At 33.5% G+C, this 24,209-nt stretch overlaps 1 protein-coding gene across 2 annotated transcripts; it reads right to left on the bottom strand.

Moving 5' to 3' along the window:
- Nucleotides 1–1,422: 1,422 nt before the first annotated feature.
- On the bottom strand, nt 1,423–19,508 carry LOC128238780 (arginyl-tRNA--protein transferase 1-like). Of its 2 annotated transcripts, none has more exons than XM_052955021.1 (10): nt 19,361–19,508; nt 12,302–12,365; nt 11,725–12,026; nt 11,231–11,343; nt 8,955–9,080; nt 8,431–8,592; nt 7,244–7,425; nt 5,722–5,821; nt 3,945–4,062; nt 1,423–2,980 (listed from the first exon to the last, which is right to left on the bottom strand). In XM_052955021.1, the coding sequence occupies exons 1-10, from the start codon at nt 19,449–19,451 to the stop codon at nt 2,799–2,801; spliced, it is 1,440 nt and encodes a 479-aa protein (XP_052810981.1). In that variant the 5' UTR covers nt 19,452–19,508; the 3' UTR covers nt 1,423–2,798. The 2 variants fall into 2 exon arrangements, with proteins under 2 accessions (XP_052810981.1, XP_052810980.1); XM_052955020.1 differs by lacking the exon at nt 8,431–8,592 and adding an exon at nt 8,208–8,372.
- Between the last annotated feature and the right edge of the window lie 4,701 nt (nt 19,509–24,209).

Genomic DNA, 24,209 nt, shown 5'->3' with positions numbered 1-24,209 from the left:
ACTGGCTTCAAATTCAATAGACTTCATTTGCTGGTCATGACCAACCTTCAGGTTCCTGGGCCCGAGTGTTCTTCATTGATTGATTGGCAAGGGATTTTTATGTCACCAGTACATTCGATCTTTGACCGACTTACCTCAAAATCAATAGAGTTAATATACTGGTCATGACCAACTTGCCTACTGAGTTTGAGGTTCCTGTGTCCATCGTTCTTCGGTTATTGATCGGAAGCAGATTTTAAGGTCAAGGTCGCAACAACCCTTACAATTGACCCACTGACCCAAAGTCAAAATGGTGCGTCTGCTGATCATGACCGACCTGCTTTCCAATTTTGAGGTCCCTGAGCCCAAACGTTCTTCAGATTTTGATCGGAAACATATATTTAGCTCAAGGTCACCAGGACCTTGACATTTCACCCACTGATCTCAAAGTCAAAAGGTTTCATTTTCTGGTCATGACCAACCTGCCATCCAAGTTTGAGACCCATGCGCATTAGCGTCTTTATGTTATTGATTTGAAATGAATTTTAGACACAACCTTAACATTTCACCCACTGACCTCAGACGAAAGGGTCCATCAGCTGGTCGTGACCGACCTGCGTTCCTAGTTTAAGATCCCTGGGCTCATGCGATTATAAGTTATCGATTGGAAACGGGTTTTAAATTCAAGGTCACCACAAACATGACATTTGACCCACTGACCGCAAAAACAAAAGGGTTCAGCTGCTGGTCATGAGCGACCTACCTTCCAAGTTTGAGGTTCCTGGGCCCCAGCGTTCTTCAGATTTTGATTGAAACAGATTTTCAGCTTAAGGACACCACGACATTGACCTTTGACCAACTGACCTAAAAGTCAATATAGTTTACCTACCGGTCATATCTTACATGCCTACCAAATTCAAGGTCCATTGGCCTGGAGTTTTTCAGTTAATGATTGGAAACGGATTTCTAGCTCAATGTCGCCACAACCTTTGACCTTTAAACCACTAACCTAAAAATCAATAGAGTACATCTGCTGGTCATTACCAGCCCTTCTGCCAAGTATTGAGGTCCCTTGCTTGACAAGTGATCGATTGCAAACCATGGGAACGAACGGACCAACACAATGACAGATTTCTATATGACGCCCTTGGGGAGCACAAAAATCGATACCTACCTACCTACTATTAAAATCATGACTTAGGTAGCAGCACACACACATTCTTTTTAACGGATGGCCTCAGTATCAATTTTGGATTTTAGGGATGTAAATCAAATCAGGTCCATTTCCAGGATGGCAGTCTCACTGGGTCTGTCAAAATCCTGTCTGCCAAGAATCCCTTTCAGTGTAAAATCCACAACATGCCCGCCGCCTATCCTCATCCCTGAGATGCATTATACCTGTTAGTGGATTGGATCATTATAAAACAACAATGAACAACCAGCTATGCTTTAATGATTTATTGATATATACTAATAAAACAAAATTCACGTAAATTTAAAAAAAAAAGCAAATTGCGGAGTGAACACCAACATTGGGGCACACAGATTACATTATTTTATAAAGCATTGCAGTCTATAACCAATACACTAATCCACATTACTACATTCTCCAAGGGAGACCTTTCTAAGGCACAAAATAAGTAATAGTTATGGCACCCACAGGCCAAGACCTTGAATTTACATGAGCCCTTTAACATAAGTGTATTATTTCAATCGTGATGTAGCTATTTTAAGTATTTTGAACAGGACACTTTAAATAAATAGCCTTTGAATTAGAGAGCTTTAAGCAGTCAAAACTAGCTGAGTCGAGTTCAGTTATCTTGATGTTTTGGTTATGTCAAAAACATTCGATTCTTTTGGGTTAAGTAATACACTTCTTGAACTTCAGTTATTTCGAATCTTCCTTATGTTGATGTATTTAGTGAGGTCCCAACGACCTCGACATAGCCAGTTTTGACTGTACTTCTATTCTAATACAATAACAATATCGCATTTCCTGAGTTCTTAATCTCACTCAGCTATATATGGAAATGAATCAGACATATTTTACAAACAATATTAAAATTTCAGTATCTTGCTAAACACAGAACTTAGATTTCGTATATTAGATTTTTATATTATGTAATCCGAAGTTTGCACATACACCATATTCAACTCTGCTGGCGTGAAACTATTGTGTGATGTCCTGAGCAATATTAAAACAATGACATACATAAAAATTAAACCGGAAAGTTATTTTATATAATGATTTAGTTTCTTGAAGTGGATACAAGACTAGGATGTAAACAAAAGAAGAATTGGTAGTAAATAACATATATAAGTTAAAGCATTTTTTAAAACAATGGATTTGATCATTCACACAAATTGTGCCATATACAATCAACTCGTATTACTTTAATCCCATCAATGTGATGAAATCGAGCCTGACAAATACACATGATTTTGTTTGTTACCTTGCAATGGTAAGACTAAACTTCTACCAAAAATAATGAACAAATCGTCCATAAATCCAGCATTAAATCATATGAACATGCATTTAAAGAATCAGATCAATGTCTAGATATTGTATAATAAAACATTTTCAATTTGTTAAAAAGTGTTCACCAGTTAACAGTGCATTATCTTATTATTAAAATCAAATAATTAATAATTGTGATAAAGATCAGTTCAAATCAACTATAACAATCCTTCACAAGTCCAATCTAAATACAATTACATGTACATGTATTCATAATTCAAACCTAGTATCACAGATTCTTCAATATGATCACTTACTGGTACACACACTTCTTACATTAGTCTACATTACCATGGTAACATTAAGATCTAACAAGAAACAGTCGTTCTGCACATGTCCGGCCCACAAATCCCGCGTACTCTTTTACCTCCGCCTCGTCGCTAGCCTTGCCCTGCTTGAGCGCTGTGTATATAGTGTAGGGCATCACCTGGCGCTGCCACAACACCATCACTTTCTCTAGGTCCACTACACCATCCTCATCATCTGTTATAGATAAAATAAGATAAATACACAGAGTAGGTACAAATACACCAAGTTGCCACAACACCGTGACTTTCTCAAGGTCCACTACACCATCCTCATCATCTGTTATAGATAAAATAAGATAAATACACAGAGTAGGTACAAATACACCAAGTTGCCACAACACCATCACTTTCTCAAGGTCCACTACACCATCCTCATCATCTGTTATAGATAAAATAAGATAAATACACAGAGTAGGTACAAATACACCAAGTTGCCACAACACCGTGACTTTTTCAAGGTCCACTACACCATCCTTATCGTCTGTTATAGATAAGATAAGATAAATACACAGAGTAGGTACAAATACACCAAGTTGCCACAACACCGTGACTTTCTCAAGGTCCACTACACCATCCTCATCCTCTGTTTAAGACAGAAAACAGAGTAGGGCATCACTATTACTCTGAACATTTCCTAGGCACACAAAATACATTTCTATTTTCTTGTGAAAAATTGTGATGCATTAATTTGTGTCATAACTTTATCATCATACTTTTTTTTCTGATATATTTTGTATTTGAAAATGAGTGCTATGCTCTCTAAACATACTGCTGATTTACCACATAAAGTCATGGTGTTTTTTTGCGCACTTCTTAATAATGACACAATATCCAGTTTGATGTCATTCTATATATTATATTTGCCTCGCAATGCAATACAAAAATATATAAAACAATTGTTTCTATAAGTATTTTGAAAATGGTCTTTTGGCCGAAAGGTGCATTATAAATAGCTAAAGGGTTGAAACAAAATGTATTTTTTTTAATGATTTCATGCATCTGTTCACCAGAGTGTATTTCTTACAATAATGTTATACTAACAGCATGACATTAAGGAGAAGCTGCATCAAGACTTTGTTTTTATTGATTCATTATCTTTATTCATTTACACAATGAAAAGATACAATGAAGTAACATACTTTTTGACTCGTCTGCAAATCTTGCATATGCTTTCTGGTCCAGTAGTGGGGCACACTTTTCTATTGGGCAGAAATTGTAGGTCTCTGGACACAATAGGTATGAGGGGAAATATCCACCCTGCCATAAAAGATATCATGGAAATGATTACATTACAATGATTACAATTGCTTCCCTAGGGGAAGAAGCTGGTGAGTACATGTACATATAGATATGATAGGCACTTATTGAGTTCTTTGCATTGTGGCGAACAAAATGTGCAAAAATCAGTTAGCCGACAAAAACAGTCATTACAGAACTATGACTATGTAATTATATATGCACATGTTTCATTGGTGTGTTCCAACTCTCCCAAACTCTTATTTTTCCTATAGAAATTGCAAACATATTACATTATATGCAGCTGGTGCTAAAGCCTGATGAGCCTTTGCTCCAGCTCATGGAAGAACCGCTTCCTTGGCCACTGCTTTCCATCATTGTGGTACTGGAATATCTTGGCCTCATTGGCAGCCTGTTCTTTCTGGCAGTGTCGCAGTTGATTATAATTTTATGGTGCCAGCCCTAAACATGATTTGTAGTGCGTGGACCATTATTGTGGTAATTGTTCCAGACTCGGTGGTCTCCCTCTACCCACTGCTCAGTTCCGAGACACCAACACAGAGTCATTGCCACATTCTTCCAGAGCCTGGGACTACACATCTTCAACAGACACTAGGGGGACAATTGGCAGTGACTATGAACGTAGCATGAGCTTTTTCAGTGCCTGAAGACACATATACCCGTCGATCATGGCGTGGTTGGTTGTAAAAGTATGACAGCAAAGTGTAGATGGTACCGTCCATATACCAGGTCTCACTTTAGACAGATGGGTCAGGCTGGCTTCACAGTTCACTTCACTTCCAAGTCGGCATCCTCTCTGGTCTTTGGCAGCATTTGTCTAGGCTTTGACCGCTGGAATTGTCCCATTTTAGAGATCTTGTGTCTGTCAGCATATCATTGAAGATGGATGGCACCGCTGTGTCGACCCCATACCTGCTTTCTCAGACCACTGGGGCACGATGCTGCCACCGCTTGGGCGATTGTGTTCACCAGCGATTTTGGTAGGAAAATCACCGATTTTGTTGACACAGTTCCAGTAGCGATTCTCTCGTTTCCTGGTTTTCAGGCTGTACATGAAGCCCTTCAGAACATGAGTCTGGCCTCCTCTCTTATTCTCTATAAACTGTTTATTTACTAGCGTGTTTGCCATTTAAGGTGGATTATGAATGCTGAGGAAACTGACCCTCTTTTTATACTATGTTAACCACTTACTTTCAGTAGGTAAGTGTTTTTCTGAGTTTCCAAATGTTGATTACCAGGAATGTGTTAAGTACATGTGTTTGTGTGTAGTTCATATTTTTGTTGGAACAGTATAAAAATAAAAGGTAAGTGAGAGGTGCGTAGAGATAATTAATGATAATTGGTAAGTGAGAAAATTAGCAATTGCGAAACCCGTTTCCATACCAGAGTGCAATCCTTTAAAGCCATTTGTATAAAAAAAGACAAAGCGACAGCAAAAATGAGCAAAACAAAAAAAAAATCCTGTAGCTAAAAAGACACATTTTAATTGAATTTTAAACAATACCTTTTTGTTCAAACCACTACTGGTAGTATAGCCAGGTCCCAGTTTCTGACTGGTCATAACCTAGTGAAGTGAGGACATAATGTAAGGCAGTACCATAACCTGGTTAGTGAAACTTTCATTGATGGTTTTCACTGCTGCATAATTAGTAAACCAACCTTGTACTTCATTTTAGGGCATGAGTGGATGTAGAAGCCCATGTAGTAGTACTTCATGTAGGCAGACTGATGATGAAGCTCCCGGACAAGTGCCATCTCCCTGCAGTATACACACACACAATTATTACAGGAATATTCACGTTTTTCTAATTTTTTTAAAAGCAAGATGTTGAAACTGTTACAAGAACACTTTAGTTTTGTAATGGTTTAATTTTCACCTTTAATAGTAAAATTATCAGGTTGCAATTTTAAACCTAGCGAAATAACAAAGTAAATATAATAATGTTATGACTTTTAAACCTTGCGAAATCAGCAAAACTCAAAAATGGATCATGTAAAACATAAAGCAATATTCAGCAGACATTCCAAAAAATCTACCAGTATATGTTTATCCCTTTAACAGATATGTGAATCTCTTAGCTAAAGAGATAATCTGATCAGTTTAAATGTACATTTAGGCTTTTTGTATGGTCTTATTGAAAATCAAACATAACCAATATGAACTAGTAATTCGTAATATCTGAAATCTGTACTTCTATGATGATCCATGAAAACATTTCGAGTCAAATATCTCTTGACATGAAACAAAGCTGGGTCTTTGGATTGCCATCAGCAGAAAGCTGGAAACTGATCTTTCCATGAATATATCCTAGGGCATTTTTTTCTCTTTTGTTTTATGTGATCAATATATATATTTTATGTACATCTATAGGTTATTTATTATTGTTCTTTACACTACAGAGATATATTTGGACAAGCTCAGCTGGGTCAACCACATTGGACGAGCCTTTAGGCAAGTCTAACATGGTTTTCCCACCTGTGTACGAGTCCAAATATATCCTGTATTGTACAGGACAATCTTAAATAACTTATTTATTCCATACCTTCATTATTCTTAATATTTTAATTATTTAATAACAACATTTTGACGTTTTGCCTGTAAACAAACGACAGTTGATCATAGTCTAAAGAGATTGTGTTGATCCCTATTTTCATTCAGAACCTTTATGTGATTTTTGGTCTTTATCGTTGGTTTTACATAGGACGTTTGCATCGTACAATTATGAAAAATATATGCACATGCCCTGATATTGAAATACATTATAAGGCAAATGATTTCCTGTATCTGTGAGAGGAGTATGTCGAAAGTGGACGAAGTTATAGTCAGGGTCGTAATATAGATATTTGGATGAAACATAGGCGGATAAGATATTAATCATATCAACACATATATATTTTTAATAAAAGTGTTATCATTTAAAACCTTGACCAACTTCCCCTACCTTGGAGCTGAGGATGTTCCAAGAAAGTGGAGAGAGTGGATCATAGTACAGACACCTGGATGAGATGAGGGATGGTAGGATATTGATCAGTTGGACTTGAAAACTAAATCAGACTTTCCATATGTGCGAGCTGAGTATGTCCCAAGAGAGTGGATCATAGTGCAGACAAGGGACGGCAGAATATTAATGAGGCTGACACACATTTCTCTTTTTTGGAAAACTTAGCAGACTTTCCTTACCTGAGAGCTGAGTATGTCCCAAGGGAGAGGAAACTGTAATCCGGATCATAGTAGAGGTACTTGGATGAGATCAAGGAGGGTAGGATGTCTATGACACCAACACATATGATCTTACCATCCAAGATGTACTGCTGGTGGAACGAGCCGTAACCTCGCTGTAGCGTCCCTCCTGGGTGACTCTCCTGGTGACAAGAAGGTAATATAGAACTTAGTAGTTAATCAAATCAAACAAGCCAATCAGAGATAATTATTTCATGCACAGTATTTCGGTAAGTGGCCTATATGGACTAGTTGATTTATTTATTGGGACGTGAAGTAATACTTTGTGATCTACTTACCAGAGTTTTAAAAAATAAACTGTAAGATGGTATAAGCACTAAGAATGAATTATTAAATTTTGCTTTATAAAAATGAATTATCAAAATTTTGCTTTATAAATCATTGTTTTTTCCCAACTTTAGTTCTGTAAAAATAATGATTTTTTTTTTTTCATTTCCTTTAAAATGGTAATGATCAAACAAATATCTATCAACTACTCCATATTGTTTTCTGCTCCAAATTCACTTTTTATTTTGAAAATTGAACAATTACATCTAAACATTGTCTCAGATTTACATGTCATTTTAAAACAGATTTTGACTCAAGAAAAAATGCAAGACCAAACTGTCCATGCAAAGGTGTTTTGTTAATGTTACGCCACAACCAGACTATCAATGGGTGTTTGTCCCATTCAAAGTTTTTAATATTGTTAGATTTTTAACATACAGTGTATAATCCTGGTTAGAGCTTCCCTGGTTCATATACATGAGCAAGTGTACAGTATGGACACATGAACCTGTTTCACGTTCCTTCCGGAAGACGGTTAGCAGTAAGATAGAAATGAAGAAGTGACCCCAGGGTTGAGAGTCAGGTGTTCTATTACTAGAACATTTATCCACCACACAGACAAAGAAAGATAAAGTACCTTTAAAGGAGACTGAACAAGAAAACCATCGTAAGATTTTTTTGAGCATTCTTCTTCCCCTTCTTTATGTACAGCCATTTGGTAGCGCTTGTACAGTTTATACGAGGCTTCATAACTTGACTTAAACTCCTTACATGGGCTCGAACCAGATCGGATTAACCTGATCTGAAGAATACAAAAAGAAAATTATATCAGAAATTTATCAAACTTGGTGGAACTATACCTGCAAAGGTGAGTCGACAAGAAATCTTGTGTACTGCTTCATGCTGGGTTTGTCTGGGGTGTCTTTGTGGATGGAGACCTGGTATTTTAGGTAGACGGAGTGCGACTCCTCCAACGTCTGTTTAAACTCCTTGCTTTGTTGGTGGGAACGTACCAGCCGGATCTGGCATACAAGTGTTAAGCTGAATATCATTGCATACCAAAGTTTGACAACATAGTCATTAATAATAAAATATGCTTTATAACAGGACTAAGCTAAGTGATATTTTTGATTATCACAATAAACAAAATTTATTTTATAGTAAATCAAGATTAAGTAAGAAATTTGGCTTGTTTCACTTAAGAACTTTCGAGAAACTGGGGCAGGGTTTTCTTGTCAGGTCAAACATCATTTATTGATCTAACGTGTTGACTGTATAAAGGCAGGGAAGCATGAACACCACTGTTACATCGAAGAAAAAAATATTTCAGGAACTCATTAAACTCAGTGCTATACCTGAAAAGATATTTATAATGATCACCAACCTCAAGCTTATGTGCACACTTGGTGGCCTTATCGGGCTCCGCCAGCCAGTCTTCAAGGCTCTTCTCCCCCCGTGGCAGCCCTGCCCCTAACCCGTGGCTAGCATGACTGGGACCCACAGACTGCTGCTTTAGAAACAAAATACTGAGTTAATGCCAAACAATTTATATTTGCTTTCCCTTGAAAACAATTATGGTTTTCATTCATATATTATGAGCAAACAGGCTGCCAACGCACTAACAATTTGTTAAGGTTTTCTGTGCATTCAAGAGCAAAATCAAGGATTGATTACATTAAGTTGTGTGTTCATGCTGTATTAACATAGAAGGGCACATGAGCAAATTCCATAAAGCATGCTAGGGCTTTTTGGGAAATTTGCAAGTCTGCCCTTCTATGTTCTATAGCATGAATAGACACAAAAAATGTCATAAATCCTTATATATGCATTTAAAGTTGTAAAAAAGAATAGCTGATAAATGTTGTGTACCATTGGTTAGTTACTGCAGGGCTTATTCAATCAGAGTGCAATATTAAAGTTACAATGACTCGAAACCCCTTACGAGTTATACAATATGGACATCAGTCATTGTGACATCAAGTTTTCTTTAGACAAAAGACCTGGCGAATGTCAATATTCTTGAGTGAGTAGCACAACAGAAATTTACCTCAAATTTCTTACTTTAGAACATTTTTTAAGGTATTTTTGTGACATCTTTGGTTCAATAAATAATTGGAATTCACAAAGAATTGCTATCCAATTTAATATTTGTATTTATTTATTATATATAGGTCAATGTTTATAAATCTATAAATACTGTACATGAAAACCCTTGAAAACCTCATACATGTTCCTGTATAATTAATGGGGGTTGTATAGAAACAAACTTTATTTTGTTTCCATTTTAATTCTAAATACAAGAATGATCAATCCTTAGGATGATGTCATAAAATCTTAAAATTTTCCTACATCCCAATTGACAAACTTCTCTCAACATCTTTTGACCTCACCGGTCTGTGTTATTACATTTACTGTTTTTTCCCATGATTGCATTCACAAATTTTCTTAATCTTTACTCCTATCTTCAATTCGTTGGACATCTTTCAACAAACAATCCTAGATAGCTTTACCACTTGTTATCATTTGTCACCAACTTAAAGGCTCACAAGGTTGATGCTTTTAATTTTAATGCATTATCATGTTCAAATCATTTGACATTTATGATTAAAACAAAAAAGCATCTGATTAAAGTACAGAAGAAAAAATATTAGCAATATTTTTGGCACTTTTTTAACAGGGATATTTTATTATAAAGACTAACAATTTTTATATCTGTACTATATCATGTATTTTTATATCTGTACTATATCATGTATTTTTATATCTGTACTATATCATGTATTTTTATATCTGTACTATATCATGTATTTTTGTATCTGTACTATATCATGTATTTTTATATCTGTACTATATCATGTATTTTTATATCTGTACTATATCATGTATTTTTATATCTGTACTATATCATGTATTTTTATATCTGTACTATATCATGTATTTTTATGTTTAGTTTTCACCATTAAAGTCAAATGTGTTAAACATAAAACATGCATTAAATTAGTGTGTTTGTTTTCACCGACCTATATATAATAGTGTGTGCCTTTAAAGGTATACCATACAGAAAAAGGACAAAAAATTCCCTTTACATTTCTGTATAATTAGGAGTGGGTGACTTAAAAACAGGGCAGTCCTGAATGTAGGTGGACTGCAACTACTGCCAAGCCCTGTGTATTAACCTTCTTGTACTTGATTTTCCACTTGCTCATCTTTCTTATTTTTAGTTACGACACCTTAGTTTCTGACCACAATAATAAGATGTCAGTTTCATATTGTCATATAATCAAACTATCTCTACCTGTACACTTGAGTTAGATAAGAGCAAGCCATTAAATTTTAATAAAAATGAATAGTTTACGAAAACAATAGTAACACCAAACTAAATATATGAAACAGGAAATAGAAGAATTTAAACAGCTGATGAAGCATAATAAATAAATATGAAAAAATTGAAACCTAATATGTTACCTATTCATTGATAGCCAAGTATGAAAGCACATTATGAGCAACCTTTTCTCCAACTTTGCAAATCAGTTAGCCTTAATCCTTGGTAAAAATATTTTTGCAAAATAATAGATGAAAGACTGCAGCAGCCTGGATATGTATGTATGCCCAGGCTGTTCAATTTCCTCTAGCCAATTTAGTCTAGACAAGTAATTCTACCTGATTGTCTGTTGAACCCTGTGATGCTTTTGCAGCTATTTTGGCTAATTTCTTTTCTCGTCTCAGCTCCTTAGCTTTACGACATGATGGCCGGCTTGGGTCTACTCCATCACCTGCACAATTTTAGTTTCGATAGTAAAAGGTTTTTCAATTTATCTTTTTATCTTTAAAAGGTTTTTCAATTTATCTTTTTATCTTTCTATTCAAAGATTTTACAAACAAAAAAATATTTGCTTTCTAAAATTTCATACACACTACAGTTGCATGGTTTGATGTATTCAGATAAACTTATCTAAGAACACTTTACACTTTAGAAAGACAAAAGACTTCAGTGATTACCGTTCCATCATTTGATTGTAGAATCCAATGAAAACACTTCCATTTTATTTCTAAGTATTTTGCAAGTCAACTACAGTTTTAATGTATTTATCTACAAAATTCATGAATTATAATTTATTGTAAATAAGATTTTAAAAAGTTCCAGTAGTAGTTACCTTTCTTTGTAATATGTTTTTCTTGCTTACTAGAGGCATCGGAAACTGACGACTCAGACTGTGTCACTTTTCCCCCCTTAGACTGGTTTTCACCATCTTTATCCAAGTCACCACCAGTCTGGTAATCAAGCTCTTCATCTTTGTCACTGGAAGGCTTGATTCCATCGATAAGGAATTTGTTGACCTTCTTCAGAACCTTTTTATGAGATTTCCTCATTTTGAAGTTTAGAGCCTCACATCTGATGGTGTACATGGGGCAGCAGGTCTGATCCATAGTCGGCTTGTACACATACTTTCCACTTCTGCCAGGATACAGTAACATGCAATTCAAAATAAGATAATCACAAGCAGATTCCATATTTCACAACAAAATCTTAGTCATTTAAGAAGCATAACTTAACAAATAGTATAGCCAGAGTTGTGCATCTATACATACTGTCATTTATAGTGGACAGAATGTATGAGAATGACATTGTTGTTTACAAAATAACAAAACCACAAGTTTGCCAATATGGAGTTTGCCCTGGAAATGACATGCTTGTTCTCTTTTCATACAAGAAATGTACCAGTCATATACCTCCTCCATCCTCGATCAAGCAGATCCTGATAATCCTGCACAGTCAGAGCATGGGCCCACATTCCTGCAAATATATGACACAGAAAAGTATGGTCATTCCTGCAAATCCACAATATAATGTCAGTATTGTCATACCTGCAAATCCACAATGTAATGTCAGTATTGTCATACCTGCAAATCCACAATGAAATGTCAGTATTGTCATTCCTGCAAATCCACAATGTAATGTCAGTATTGTCATACCTGCAAATCCACAATGTAATGTCAGTATTGTCATTCCTGCAAATCCACAATGTAATGTCAGTATTGTCATTCCTGCAAATCCACAATGTAATGTCAGTATTGTCATACCTGCAAACCCACAATGTAATGTCAGTATTGTCATACCTGCAAATCCACAATGTAATGTCAGTATTGTCATACCTGCAAATCCACAATATAATGTCAGTATTGTCATACCTGCAAACCCACAATATAATGTCAGTATTGTCATACCTGCAAACCCACAATGTAATGTCAGTATTGTCATACCTGCAAACCCACAATGTAATGTCAGTATTGTCATACCTGCAAACCCACAATGTAATGTCAGTATTGTCATACCTGCAAACCCATAATGTAATGTCAGTATTGTCATTCCTGCAAATCCACAATGTAATGTCAGTATTGTCATACCTGCAAATCCACAATGTAATGTCAGTATTGTCATTCCTGCAAATCCACAATGTAATGTCAGTATTGTCATTCCTGCAAATCCACAATGTAATGTCAGTATTGTCATACCTGCAAACCCACAATATAATGTCAGTATTGTCATACCTGCAAACCCACAATATAATGTCAGTATTGTCATACCTGCAAACCCACAATATAATGTCAGTATTGTCATACCTGCAAACCCACAATATAATGTCAGTATTGTCATACCTGCAAACCCACAATGTAATGTCAGTATTGTCATACCTGCAAACCCACAATGTAATGTCAGTATTGTCATACCTGCAAATCCACAATATAATGTCAGTATTGTCATACCTGCAAACCCACAATATAATGTCAGTATTGTCATACCTGCAAACCCACAATATAATGTCAGTATTGTCATACCTGCAAACCCACAATATAATGTCAGTATTGTCATACCTGCAAACCCACAATATAATGTCAGTATTGTCATACCTGCAAACCCACAATATAATGTCAGTATTGTCATACCTGCAAACCCACAATATAATGTCAGTATTGTCATACCTGCAAACCCACAATATAATGTCAGTATTGTCATACCTGCAAACCCACAATATAATGTCAGTATTGTCATACCTGCAAACCTACAATATAATGTCAGTATTGTCATACCTGCAAACCCACAATATAATGTCAGTATTGTCATACCTGCAAACCCACAATATAATGTCAGTATTTTCATACCTGCAAATACACAATATAAGGTTTGTTTTGTCATACCTGCAAATACACACCCCAATAATTGTATTGTTAATCCTGCAAATAAACAATATTCCCAAAATGTTAAAGTTCATCTGGACAAAAAATCACCTTACATAATTCTATCCCTTAGTTTACCCTTCAGTAGGAGGCTTGGACCCATTTTCTGATGTCCAAAAAACTTAGGCATCAAAAAGTATAAAATACAACAGCTGTGATATTCCAATGCCATTGGGAAAAAGAAGACATACCAAAACCTAAACACACATTTTCTATCTCTCTACTATAGACCAAAATCTTTTTTCTCCGTAAATGTTTTTTTGTCTAATTATTTATTATTACAAAAATAAGCTTATTTATACCAGCAGTCTTATTTTTGCAATAAAACAAAACAATTATTTTCTCTACAGAGCCAATTTCATAGGGAATATATTATTGTTAAAACTTAGTATTAGTATTTAAAAGAAACAAATACATATGTTATTATATCATTAACAAAATAAAATTTAATTTCCATTAATGCTTTCTAAGTTATCTCCTTATTTTCATCAAATCTTATCTACCTTCACCCCCCCCCCCTCTCAATTTTTACATGTAGTCACGTGGGGGATGACACCATACAGCATTAGCTTTTATATTGAGGTTCAGCAGTTTATATTCTCGACCTTCTATCGAAGTTTGTTCTATAAAGTTGATCATCAAACAAAATGCGAAAATACTTCTAAAATAAATAAACTGTTGTTACCATTGTTTTTTATTGTGCAGCATTTAACAGCTTAAATTTACAAGCTCAGACAAGTACAAGTTCGGACTTAGGCAGAAAAAAAATCATAAGAATACCTCTTAGAAGTATATAATATATCATCCTCAGCATCCCAGAGTATCAAAACCTATATGATACCCTGGGCAAATCAGCTGTTCAAATCTCGTACTCATGACTAATTAATAAGGTGAAATCCATCTGCTTGATTGGTCGCATGAGACCCACCTCATGCGGTGCGGAAATGGCCGAGAAGTTACGAATGCAATCTCAGTTTGAAATAGTTTGAAATAATCCAATGAGATCACAGCTTACAAATCGTTTTAGGCAGGATATCGTTAAATATGCCGATAGCTCTTCACAAAGCAGATTATTTCCTTTTTGTTATCAGCTATTTCATTGGTCGGAAAATTCTTATGAATATTCACGATTTACGAAGTTTCCCTAGCCAATTTGCCCAGGGTATCATATAGGTTATGATGTGCTGGGGTGCCGTAGATGATAATATATATAACAGGTTAAACATTTAATTAAACAACATTCAAAAAGTTGTATATTGACTTGATGATGTTTACTTTGTTCTTTAAAAAAATCGATTTTTGAGGTACTGAATGCCTGTTTTCGGACGTTATTTATGTGCACATATTGTACACAAATTTTTATATTAATTAATTATTTGGAATTTCTTTTCATTTTACACATCAATTAATATAGGACCGGAAATTGTTTTGTCAAAATTTCATGCATTTATGTTCAGTGATTATTCTGCCAATATCTTAAGAAAACCTCAAAATTGATCCGGTATTAACTAACTGCCCAGTAACTATACCAACTAAACTCTTTTTATCAATTTAATATAAGAAAATCAAAATTTTAATTATAATATAAGTAGTATTTTAATAGTTTTTGCTTAATTTTGCTTAAAAACTATCATTTTCGCCAAAAACTAATTTTTCTTTTGCCACAGACTTTAACCCAAACTTAATTTTTTAATAGCAAAGAATTCTATTTCAAAACAAACTCTTCTCATGACATTTTTTTTATTTTAGTCAAAGACCTTATTTTTATGAAAAATAACCTTATTTTTGTATTCCAGTCATACTGCCCTTGGACCAATTACAAATCCCAGTATTGCCTGACTGCAAGAAAAAGGGAACCTGGTCAAATAGCCCCCAAGTCAAATAGCCCCCATTTTGGTCAAATAGCCCCCACACTTTTGGTCAAATAGCCCCCACACTTTTGGTCAAATAGCCCCCACTTAGAAAAAATTGGTCAAAACGCCCCCATTTTGGTCAAATAGCCCCCACTCCTTTTTTTATTAGAAATTATATTTGAAGGTAAGTTGTGATATTTTTAAGATATTTGAATGTAAGTTGTAATATTTTTAAGATATTTGAATGTATATTTGAAGTTAAGTTGTAATATTTTTAAGATATTTGTATTTATATTTGAAGGTAAGTTGTAATATTTTTAAGATATATTGCATTTACATAATTGCTAAAGTGTACAGGTTGTATAAAGAAAAAAGTTGATTTTGAAAATTATTATACATACATGTACACCATAGACAATGAGGAAATTGGAACTTTGGAAAATGATATTTTAACAAAAATATGAAATTTAGAAAAGAATTTGTGTGATAAAAATAAGGAATTAAGTACATAAACAGCAGAGAAAATAAGAGGACATATAATCCGATCAAGAGCAAAATGTATACATTGATAATGGTGAAAAGCCAACAGTTTTTTTTCTTTCGGTTGGAAGTAGTTTATTAAGGCTTTTTGGTCTAGTATTGGACATTCTGTGGTTAGAGCTGTAAATTTTGCTTTAGAAAATGGATCAATGTCTATTACACAAAAACAAGGTATCATTACATGTATACCAAAAGATAATAAACCAAAGAAGTTTCTTAAATATATATTTTTTTATATATAAAATCAACATTTCCGTTAAAACTATAATTTTCGGCCTTGTACGGCTGCTAAGCATTGAGGCCGATTCGATCGACAATCAGATCCGCCTGGTCTCAGAACAACGCTTGCAGCGTAACCAGAAGACAGCGTACAAGTCCATGCAGGGACGTGTGTTCCCTGCATGGGACCTGTACAGATCTGGTGATCTGACCGACACCGGCCTGCTAAAAAAGATTTCCTATTTATATGTGCACACCGTCCCAAAAACAAATGAAACAGAAGATTAGTGACAGCTGCATAAGAACCTTATAATTATGTATTGACATGTTATATACATTCTTTGTATTAAAAAGATGTGAATAATGTGTAAATTATTTCAAAATTTAAAAAAAAGTTAAATTATGTGTTCTTGTTGTTCCTTACTTTTAATGCGTAATAAATATTAAAATAAAGAAAAACACAAAAAAAACTTAAGGCTTAAAAACATGTAATATGTATATTTGATGTAATAGCATATTATTTATAAGTAATATTTTAAATCATTTGTTATTCTTACTTGGTAGAATTTTGAGATTTATTAATATACACAAACTGTTAATTGAACTTCATTTTGTAAAAATAAAGGTTAAAAAATGTTTTCGAACATACATATAAGAATAAATAAAAAAAAGTGGGGGCATTTTTGGGGGGCTATTTGACCAATTTTAAAATGTGAGTGGGGGCTATTTGACCAAAATAGGGCTATTTGCACTGGGGGCTATTTGACTAGGAAGCAAGAAAAAGTACAAAACATGTCAACAGACTATGAAGTTTGTTTAGGTGGACTTGTATCAAACCATTATATGCTCTTATTCTAAAAGTTTCCCCGAATCTGGATAAAAGCCTACACAGAGACCAGAAGTAATAGACATAGTCATAGATAATTATGCTGATTATGATGTAAAAAGATTGATCATTGAGTGAACCTGAGGCTCAAATCAACGGCTGTCAGACTTTTCAACCCCAAGACTTTTCAACCCCTTTGTCATTTGTGAAATCAAAGACTTTTCAACCCCTTTGTCATTTCAACCCCTAAAAGTGCTAAGACAGTTCAACCCCTCCTTAAACAAAGACCTTTCAACCCCTTATAAACGAAGACTTTTCAACCCCTTAATTTATCACCTTTTTAAGAAAATAACTACAACAGTAAACAATTTATTTTGAAATTTCTTTTAAAAATCAAGAATATATTAAGACTAAAAATATAACAGACAAAAAAATGTAATACATACAAAATATACATACTTGAAACACATAATAATACTATAATTCATTAAATATTTACATTGAAATAAATAAAAAAAATGCTCGACGGTCCATTTAGCTATTTAGTCACTTAGCCATAAATCTCCCTGAGGAAATCCTCACACAATATATTATGTGCATGGTACTGCTCCATAAATTAATTGAAACAGCGTTTGTTTTTCTTTTAGTTTTTTTAAACACTTTTTTAAAAACATTTTGTCATCAATAAAAAAGACAATAAAATGAGTTGAACCTTAAATAAAAATCTTCATAATATTTCAAAATATCTAGATTTAGCAGACAATGTTTAAGAAATACAAAAGTATACATTGAGTTCAAAGATGTTAAAAATGTATTATAGATTGAGTTCCAAATGCTTTCAAATTACATAAGTGTAACATAAGATTTTATTAACGTTTTTTATTTCTCAGTTTAAAAATGTAAGGACACTCTATTATAAAGTGGTATATATGTAAAAAAAAATGCTATAAACATTGTATTGTCTTTTCATATATGCAATTAAAGAATGAGATGAAGGTCGCACATTCATTAATGGGCAACATGTGTGACATGGTCATACATTTCTAAGGGATTAAGGGGCTTCATAACACCTAACACCTATAATTTGAGGTTATAGTAACTTGAAAGTGACAGTTAATTGAGGTTCTAATATCATGGCCATCATTCCGAACAATGGGCAGCTTGATACATTTTGTGTATGATTTTCAGGATTTAAAACCAAACAAAAAATATATTTTATTTAATTATACCCACAAACTCTGAATTTTTAGATAATACATTATCAAGAACTATAATCAAACTGTACTGAAATAGCAATATGGTACTACAAAAAAAGTTTCCACTGTTTTTTAGAAGCAATGAAAGTTTTATAAATGTTCAAGTTCAGGTTTTTATTGGCATTCTACAGGCACAAAAAGGAGAAAGTTCCGTAAATTCCTCTTTGCATTCATTTTCTTTTGCAATTATTCAAATTTGTTATTTAAAGAACAAAATTATGGTAATAACTTTGTACATAATATATGTGAATTCGCTGAAATATGTAATATCCTTCAGAATAATACAACAATTGCATGTTCAGAGTAACTAGGCATCAAAATCTTGCTTTACCGTACCATTGTTAATTTTCGGAATATTATTTTGAAAAACACTAACCATTAAGTGCTTCGTAAATTAAGGCAAAGCCTTTGTAAATTTCATCAAATACTTTGGAGAAAAGTGTAACAAAAAAGCCAAACAAATCTTTAATTGTATTTCAATAACAATTGGTTAGGTTTGTTGCAACACCTGGCTGACAAAAATAATAGGGGTTGAAAAGTCTTTGATATAGGGGTTGAAAAGTCTTCAATATGGCTATCAAAATATTTCAACTAGGGGTTGAACAGTCTTTGATTTAGGGGTTGAAAAGTTCAAACAGGTAGGGGTTGAAAAGTCTTTAAAATAGGGGTTGAAAAGTCTAAGGGTTGAAAAGTCTTCGTTTTGAGAAGGGGTTGAAAAGTCTTGGGGTTGAAAAGTCCTGCTCCCAAATCAACAGGTCAAAATACATGTCAATTGTAATACTAATACTACTAAAAGGAAGTTGAATAATGGAGTATTTTTATGAATATTGATAAATTATTTTGACGATAAAATATCAACCATGGGAAAAGTTTGTATCCGAAGATCCACAGTATCCGCAACGGTAACGTTCATGCTCAGCAAAATACTCTACAATACTGTTTTCAGCCATGACAGCTAAAATCGAAAGTAAACAATCGCAGTTCTTACAACTCGTGATTTTTTTGTTGAGTTGCAGACAACAGTCCGATGACATTCGCGCACTTATAATTTCTAAATTAGCTATTAAGGCTGCAGTAATTTGACTAAAATAAAATAAGGTGTTCTTGATGACAAACATAGGCCCGACTGAAGAAAAATATTCCACAAATGCATACCCCTGGTTGCATTTTTTAAAGATAGATTGATAAATCTATTAAATTAGGTAAAGGGCGCATAAGACTACGGATGGTTTAAATAGGTCCGTGATGGCATGTACCATCAAAACCTGGACGGTAATTTAAAAATATCACATACAGTGAACATGGAAATATTTTATCCATGACATTCACACGGTCATCAACACTAGGATAATACGAACTCTTATTTCTATTGTGGTCCTTAATTACTGTTGGTAGCATGGCATATATTATGGCAAGCTTTAAATGAACATACGTAAGATCATATATAACACGGACCTATCCGTGAGGATTTAATTATATCACTTTCAATTAGTATCACAGTTAAAATTAAAGTACATTGTTTGAATCAGTATCACAAATACAACATGAATATCGCCAAAAGGCATATGACAGAGTGAAGAAAAATATCACAAAATTACTTAAGCATAGTAATTCAAAACAAACGATATATCATAATAGGTACATGATGAGATTTATTTATTACAACTTTTAATATTCTGGGCTGAAAATGCCCTTAATGAAATTATCCTAAAAAACTACAATTCTATTGGCTATATCATGATACCTTGAGTTGATAAAATTTATTGATATTTTTTAATAAAAGATTACCTATTCACAACATTAAAAAATGAATCGATCATAATTATAACTAAATCATAATGCATAAAGCAAAGAAAAAACGTTTTCAACCACTACACGGAAGTTTCATTCACAAAGATGAAAAAATAACAGAGGTAAAAGTAGTGGCCCCGGAGGGACACCACATATAATAGGGGTAGTTGCAGAATGTACACTAGATACATCTACAGGCTGCTGTCTAAATGAAAGGTAAACAATCTCAGTGTGCCATCTCATGATGCTTGATCAGCAAAAAGTCAGTGTACGTCAACAGTATCGAACGTCTTCTGTAGATCTAGGAGTATCATGCCTTATACAATCTAATAAAATCAGTTAAATGGATCAATAATGAATGTGTGGAAAAGCCACTTTCAAAACAAGACAGGTATTTATAAAAATGCTCGTTTTTTAAAGTTAGACTATATATTATCAATATTAAGATGCTTAAAATTAATCAATCGTCCCACAATATGTCATTTTAATGGTGTGTTTGTTGGTGAGTTTCAATTAATTGTAGACGAGTATATATCTCAATTTAGACATACCAAATATACAAGTGTGCTGTACGGCTACATGTTGTTTACTTGATAAATTCGTGTCAAGTTAAAACGTATTTATTTTAAAACATATTACATAGAAACAATGTATTTGTTAGGAATTCCTAACAAATGTGCTTCTTCAACGCTTGTCAAAAATGACCGTTTTGTCTATATATTTTATTGTTTTTTAAGTCGCGAACTGTATCGACCACGTGACTGGCATAAGCCTTTTAATAATTCATATTACATAACCATATTTTACACATATACTTGCAACATAGTAGGTATGTTACGAACACATTCGTACACATTGGATTAGATTAAAATGCGACATATATTAAAAGAACATTATTAAATCAAAATTGAATATAGATTAAATATTGCAAAATATGTAGTGTTCTCTATATAATTTAACGCACAGATAAAAATACAGAAGTCTTTTAACCCAGAATATACAATTATTGGACATGTGCCTGAAAGATATAGTCTGATATAACAAAAGTATTACACTAATATACAACATTAGTTCGGCAGAATAACCAGGCATCTTAGGAATTAAGGTTATGGAAAATATAAGCGAGTTGTGTATATACCTTAAAGTCAAATCAATACTCAGAGATCGGAAGAATTGCACAATTTGAAAACAACTTTTTGTTGAAAACAAACCTAAATGGTTTAATCAAAATTGTAGCCATGCTTGAAAATAATGCATATTAAAGGCAAAATATTTGTACAAGTTACGAAAATGTGACGACAACAAGAAATTGTTAAGTCAAGCAAGCACATTCTATAAAAAGACAATTAGAAGTTTTTACAAATCATTTCAAAACTCGAATGTTACAAAACTAAAATCATTCAAAACTTCGAATCCGCGGAGATTTAGGAAAATTTTAAACGGCAAAAAGAATTCAAATATTGCTGCTAGTGATTTAGAAACTTATTTTAGAAATGCAAATGTTGATGATATGAACAATGATACCGGTATACCAAATCCTGTCGAAAATAATCACTCCGATGCAAATAATGATGAATTGAACAGAAGAAATTAGAAATGCTGTACAATTTTTATGCAAAAAGCTACAGAAACATGCTCAGGAGCAAAAAGTTTAAACATAAACCCGGTTTAGTGGCAATTGGCAAACGCCAAAGACATAAAACACAAAATCACAAACAAGAAACATAGAACAGCACAAAACTCTACAAACAGCACAGTGCATAAATACTACATTTATAAAAATAATTGGTATGTTTATCAAGAATTGTTAGGTACCGCCTTGGAACGGTCAGTAAAATGTAAATCTTTGAAAATTAATAAAGCTAGTGGAATTGATAACACTCTAAATGAGAATATCATACACTCTCTTCCATTTATGAAAGATATTTACGTGAAATTGTTTAATATTGTATTTAAGTCGGGTTTTGTACCCCAAAATTGGACAATAGGTGTTATTAACCCTATAAACAAATATAAAGGATCTATACAAGAGCCGTCGAACTATCGACCAATTACATTGTTAAGTTTTGTAGGAAAACTTTTTACTTCTATTTTAAATTACAGAATTCAAAATTTAGTGTTAAATATGATCAAATTAACTAATACCAGACTGGCTTTAGAAAAGGTAATTCTACCGTCGATAACATGTTTGTGTTAAACTGAATAATTGAACTGTTGCAAAAGCAAAAGAAAAAATATTTTGCTCGTTTATAGGTCTTAAAAGAGCATTTGATACTATAAATATACCCTTACTCTGGTCTAAGCTGATGTCATACAATATGAAGGGTCGGTTTATAGATATTATAAAATATATGTAAAATAAGGCAAAATCGTGTGTTTCTTCTAATGGCAAAAGTTCAAATTACTTTTCGTGTTTCATTGGTGTTCGTCAAGGCGAAAATTTATCGCCATTTTTGTTTTCTTACTATTTAAATGATCTGCACCAATATTTCTAACTTACGTGGCGTTAGTTAACCACTGCACGGAAGGCGAAAATTTATCGCCATTATTGTTTTCTTATTATTTAAATGATCTGCACCAATATTTCCAAAATAGCACTAACTTACGTGGCGTTAGTTTTAATAGTCACCCATTGAAACAAGCACTAAGGGCTATGTACTGTCTCCTAAGCAAATGCAAGCATTTAGCTCTTCCGATTGATATGAAAATAGATATTTTCAATAAAATTATAAAACCTATACGTTTATATGATTGCGAATGTTGTGGATACGGAAATAATGAAATTTTGGAAAGAGTACAACTTAAATTTTTGAAACGCGTTTTATGTGTTAAATCTAGCACTGCTTCTTGTATAGTTTACGGTGAAACAGGCGTTAAGCCGTTATCAATATACAACGATTTCCGAACTATTTCATATTGGGCGAAACTTGTGTCAACATTGTACCCAAAGTTAGCATCAACTATGTGTCCATATTATATTCAGTAATTATGTATGAGATGTAAACTTACGTAGACATACCTTTCCTTGGATTTCATATGTCAAACATATTCTTATAAAATGCGGTCTTAACAATAAATGGGGTTCACATATGTTTCCCAATCACAAATGGCTGACCTGTAATGTAAAACAGAAACTCAAACACTTATTTTTGAATAATTCATATAGCACTATTGAAACTTCTAGCAAATGTAGTAACGATAGATTGTTTAAAAACGATGTTGGACTTGAGAATTATTAAATTGCTGCTCCTTACAAATTGTTAAAGTTTATGGTTAAGTTCCAGAAACCATCGCCTTCCAATAGAAATCGGTAGGTGGACTGGACTTCATGTATTTTCAGGAAAGTGTCCGTTGTGCCAAGCTACCAGTAGTATTGGAGACGAGTACCACTATCTACTTGAATGCAGTGCACTGAATGATAGTAGTACGCGAGTTATCGATAAGAAATACTATGTATATCCCAATGTAATCAAATTTAAATCTTTAATGTGTTTAGGTAACAATCAATTAAGCAAATATAGAAAGTTATGCCAATTTGTTAAAGAAATATTTAATACGTGTTTGGGCTGTAATTACATATATATTTACATGCAAACAGTATGATGAGTTACTTTAATCTCAATGAAATCAAAAAATGTTTGTTTAAAGAATGCATTGTTAAACATATGTCTCTCTCTTTAAATTTTGCTTTGTATATGGATATATTGCTTTTTTTTGGATTTTCTTCTCGTTTGAAATAGCCTCATTTCTTATTATGTATTTCTTTGTCTCATATACTCATGCTGTCATGATATTATGAACTGGGTTCTTTGAATAAACTTTGAAACTTTTGAGAGTGTATGATTTTCACGGTTATGCTTGATGCAAAGTGAAGAAATGAATGTGTACTTTTGATTCTTGTATAAATATACTTACCT

Source organism: Mya arenaria, chromosome 6 (genome assembly GCF_026914265.1).
Source record: "Mya arenaria isolate MELC-2E11 chromosome 6, ASM2691426v1".
Taxonomy (NCBI): domain Eukaryota; kingdom Metazoa; phylum Mollusca; class Bivalvia; order Myida; family Myidae; genus Mya; species Mya arenaria.
This window is presented reverse-complemented; position numbering and strand designations above follow the sequence as displayed.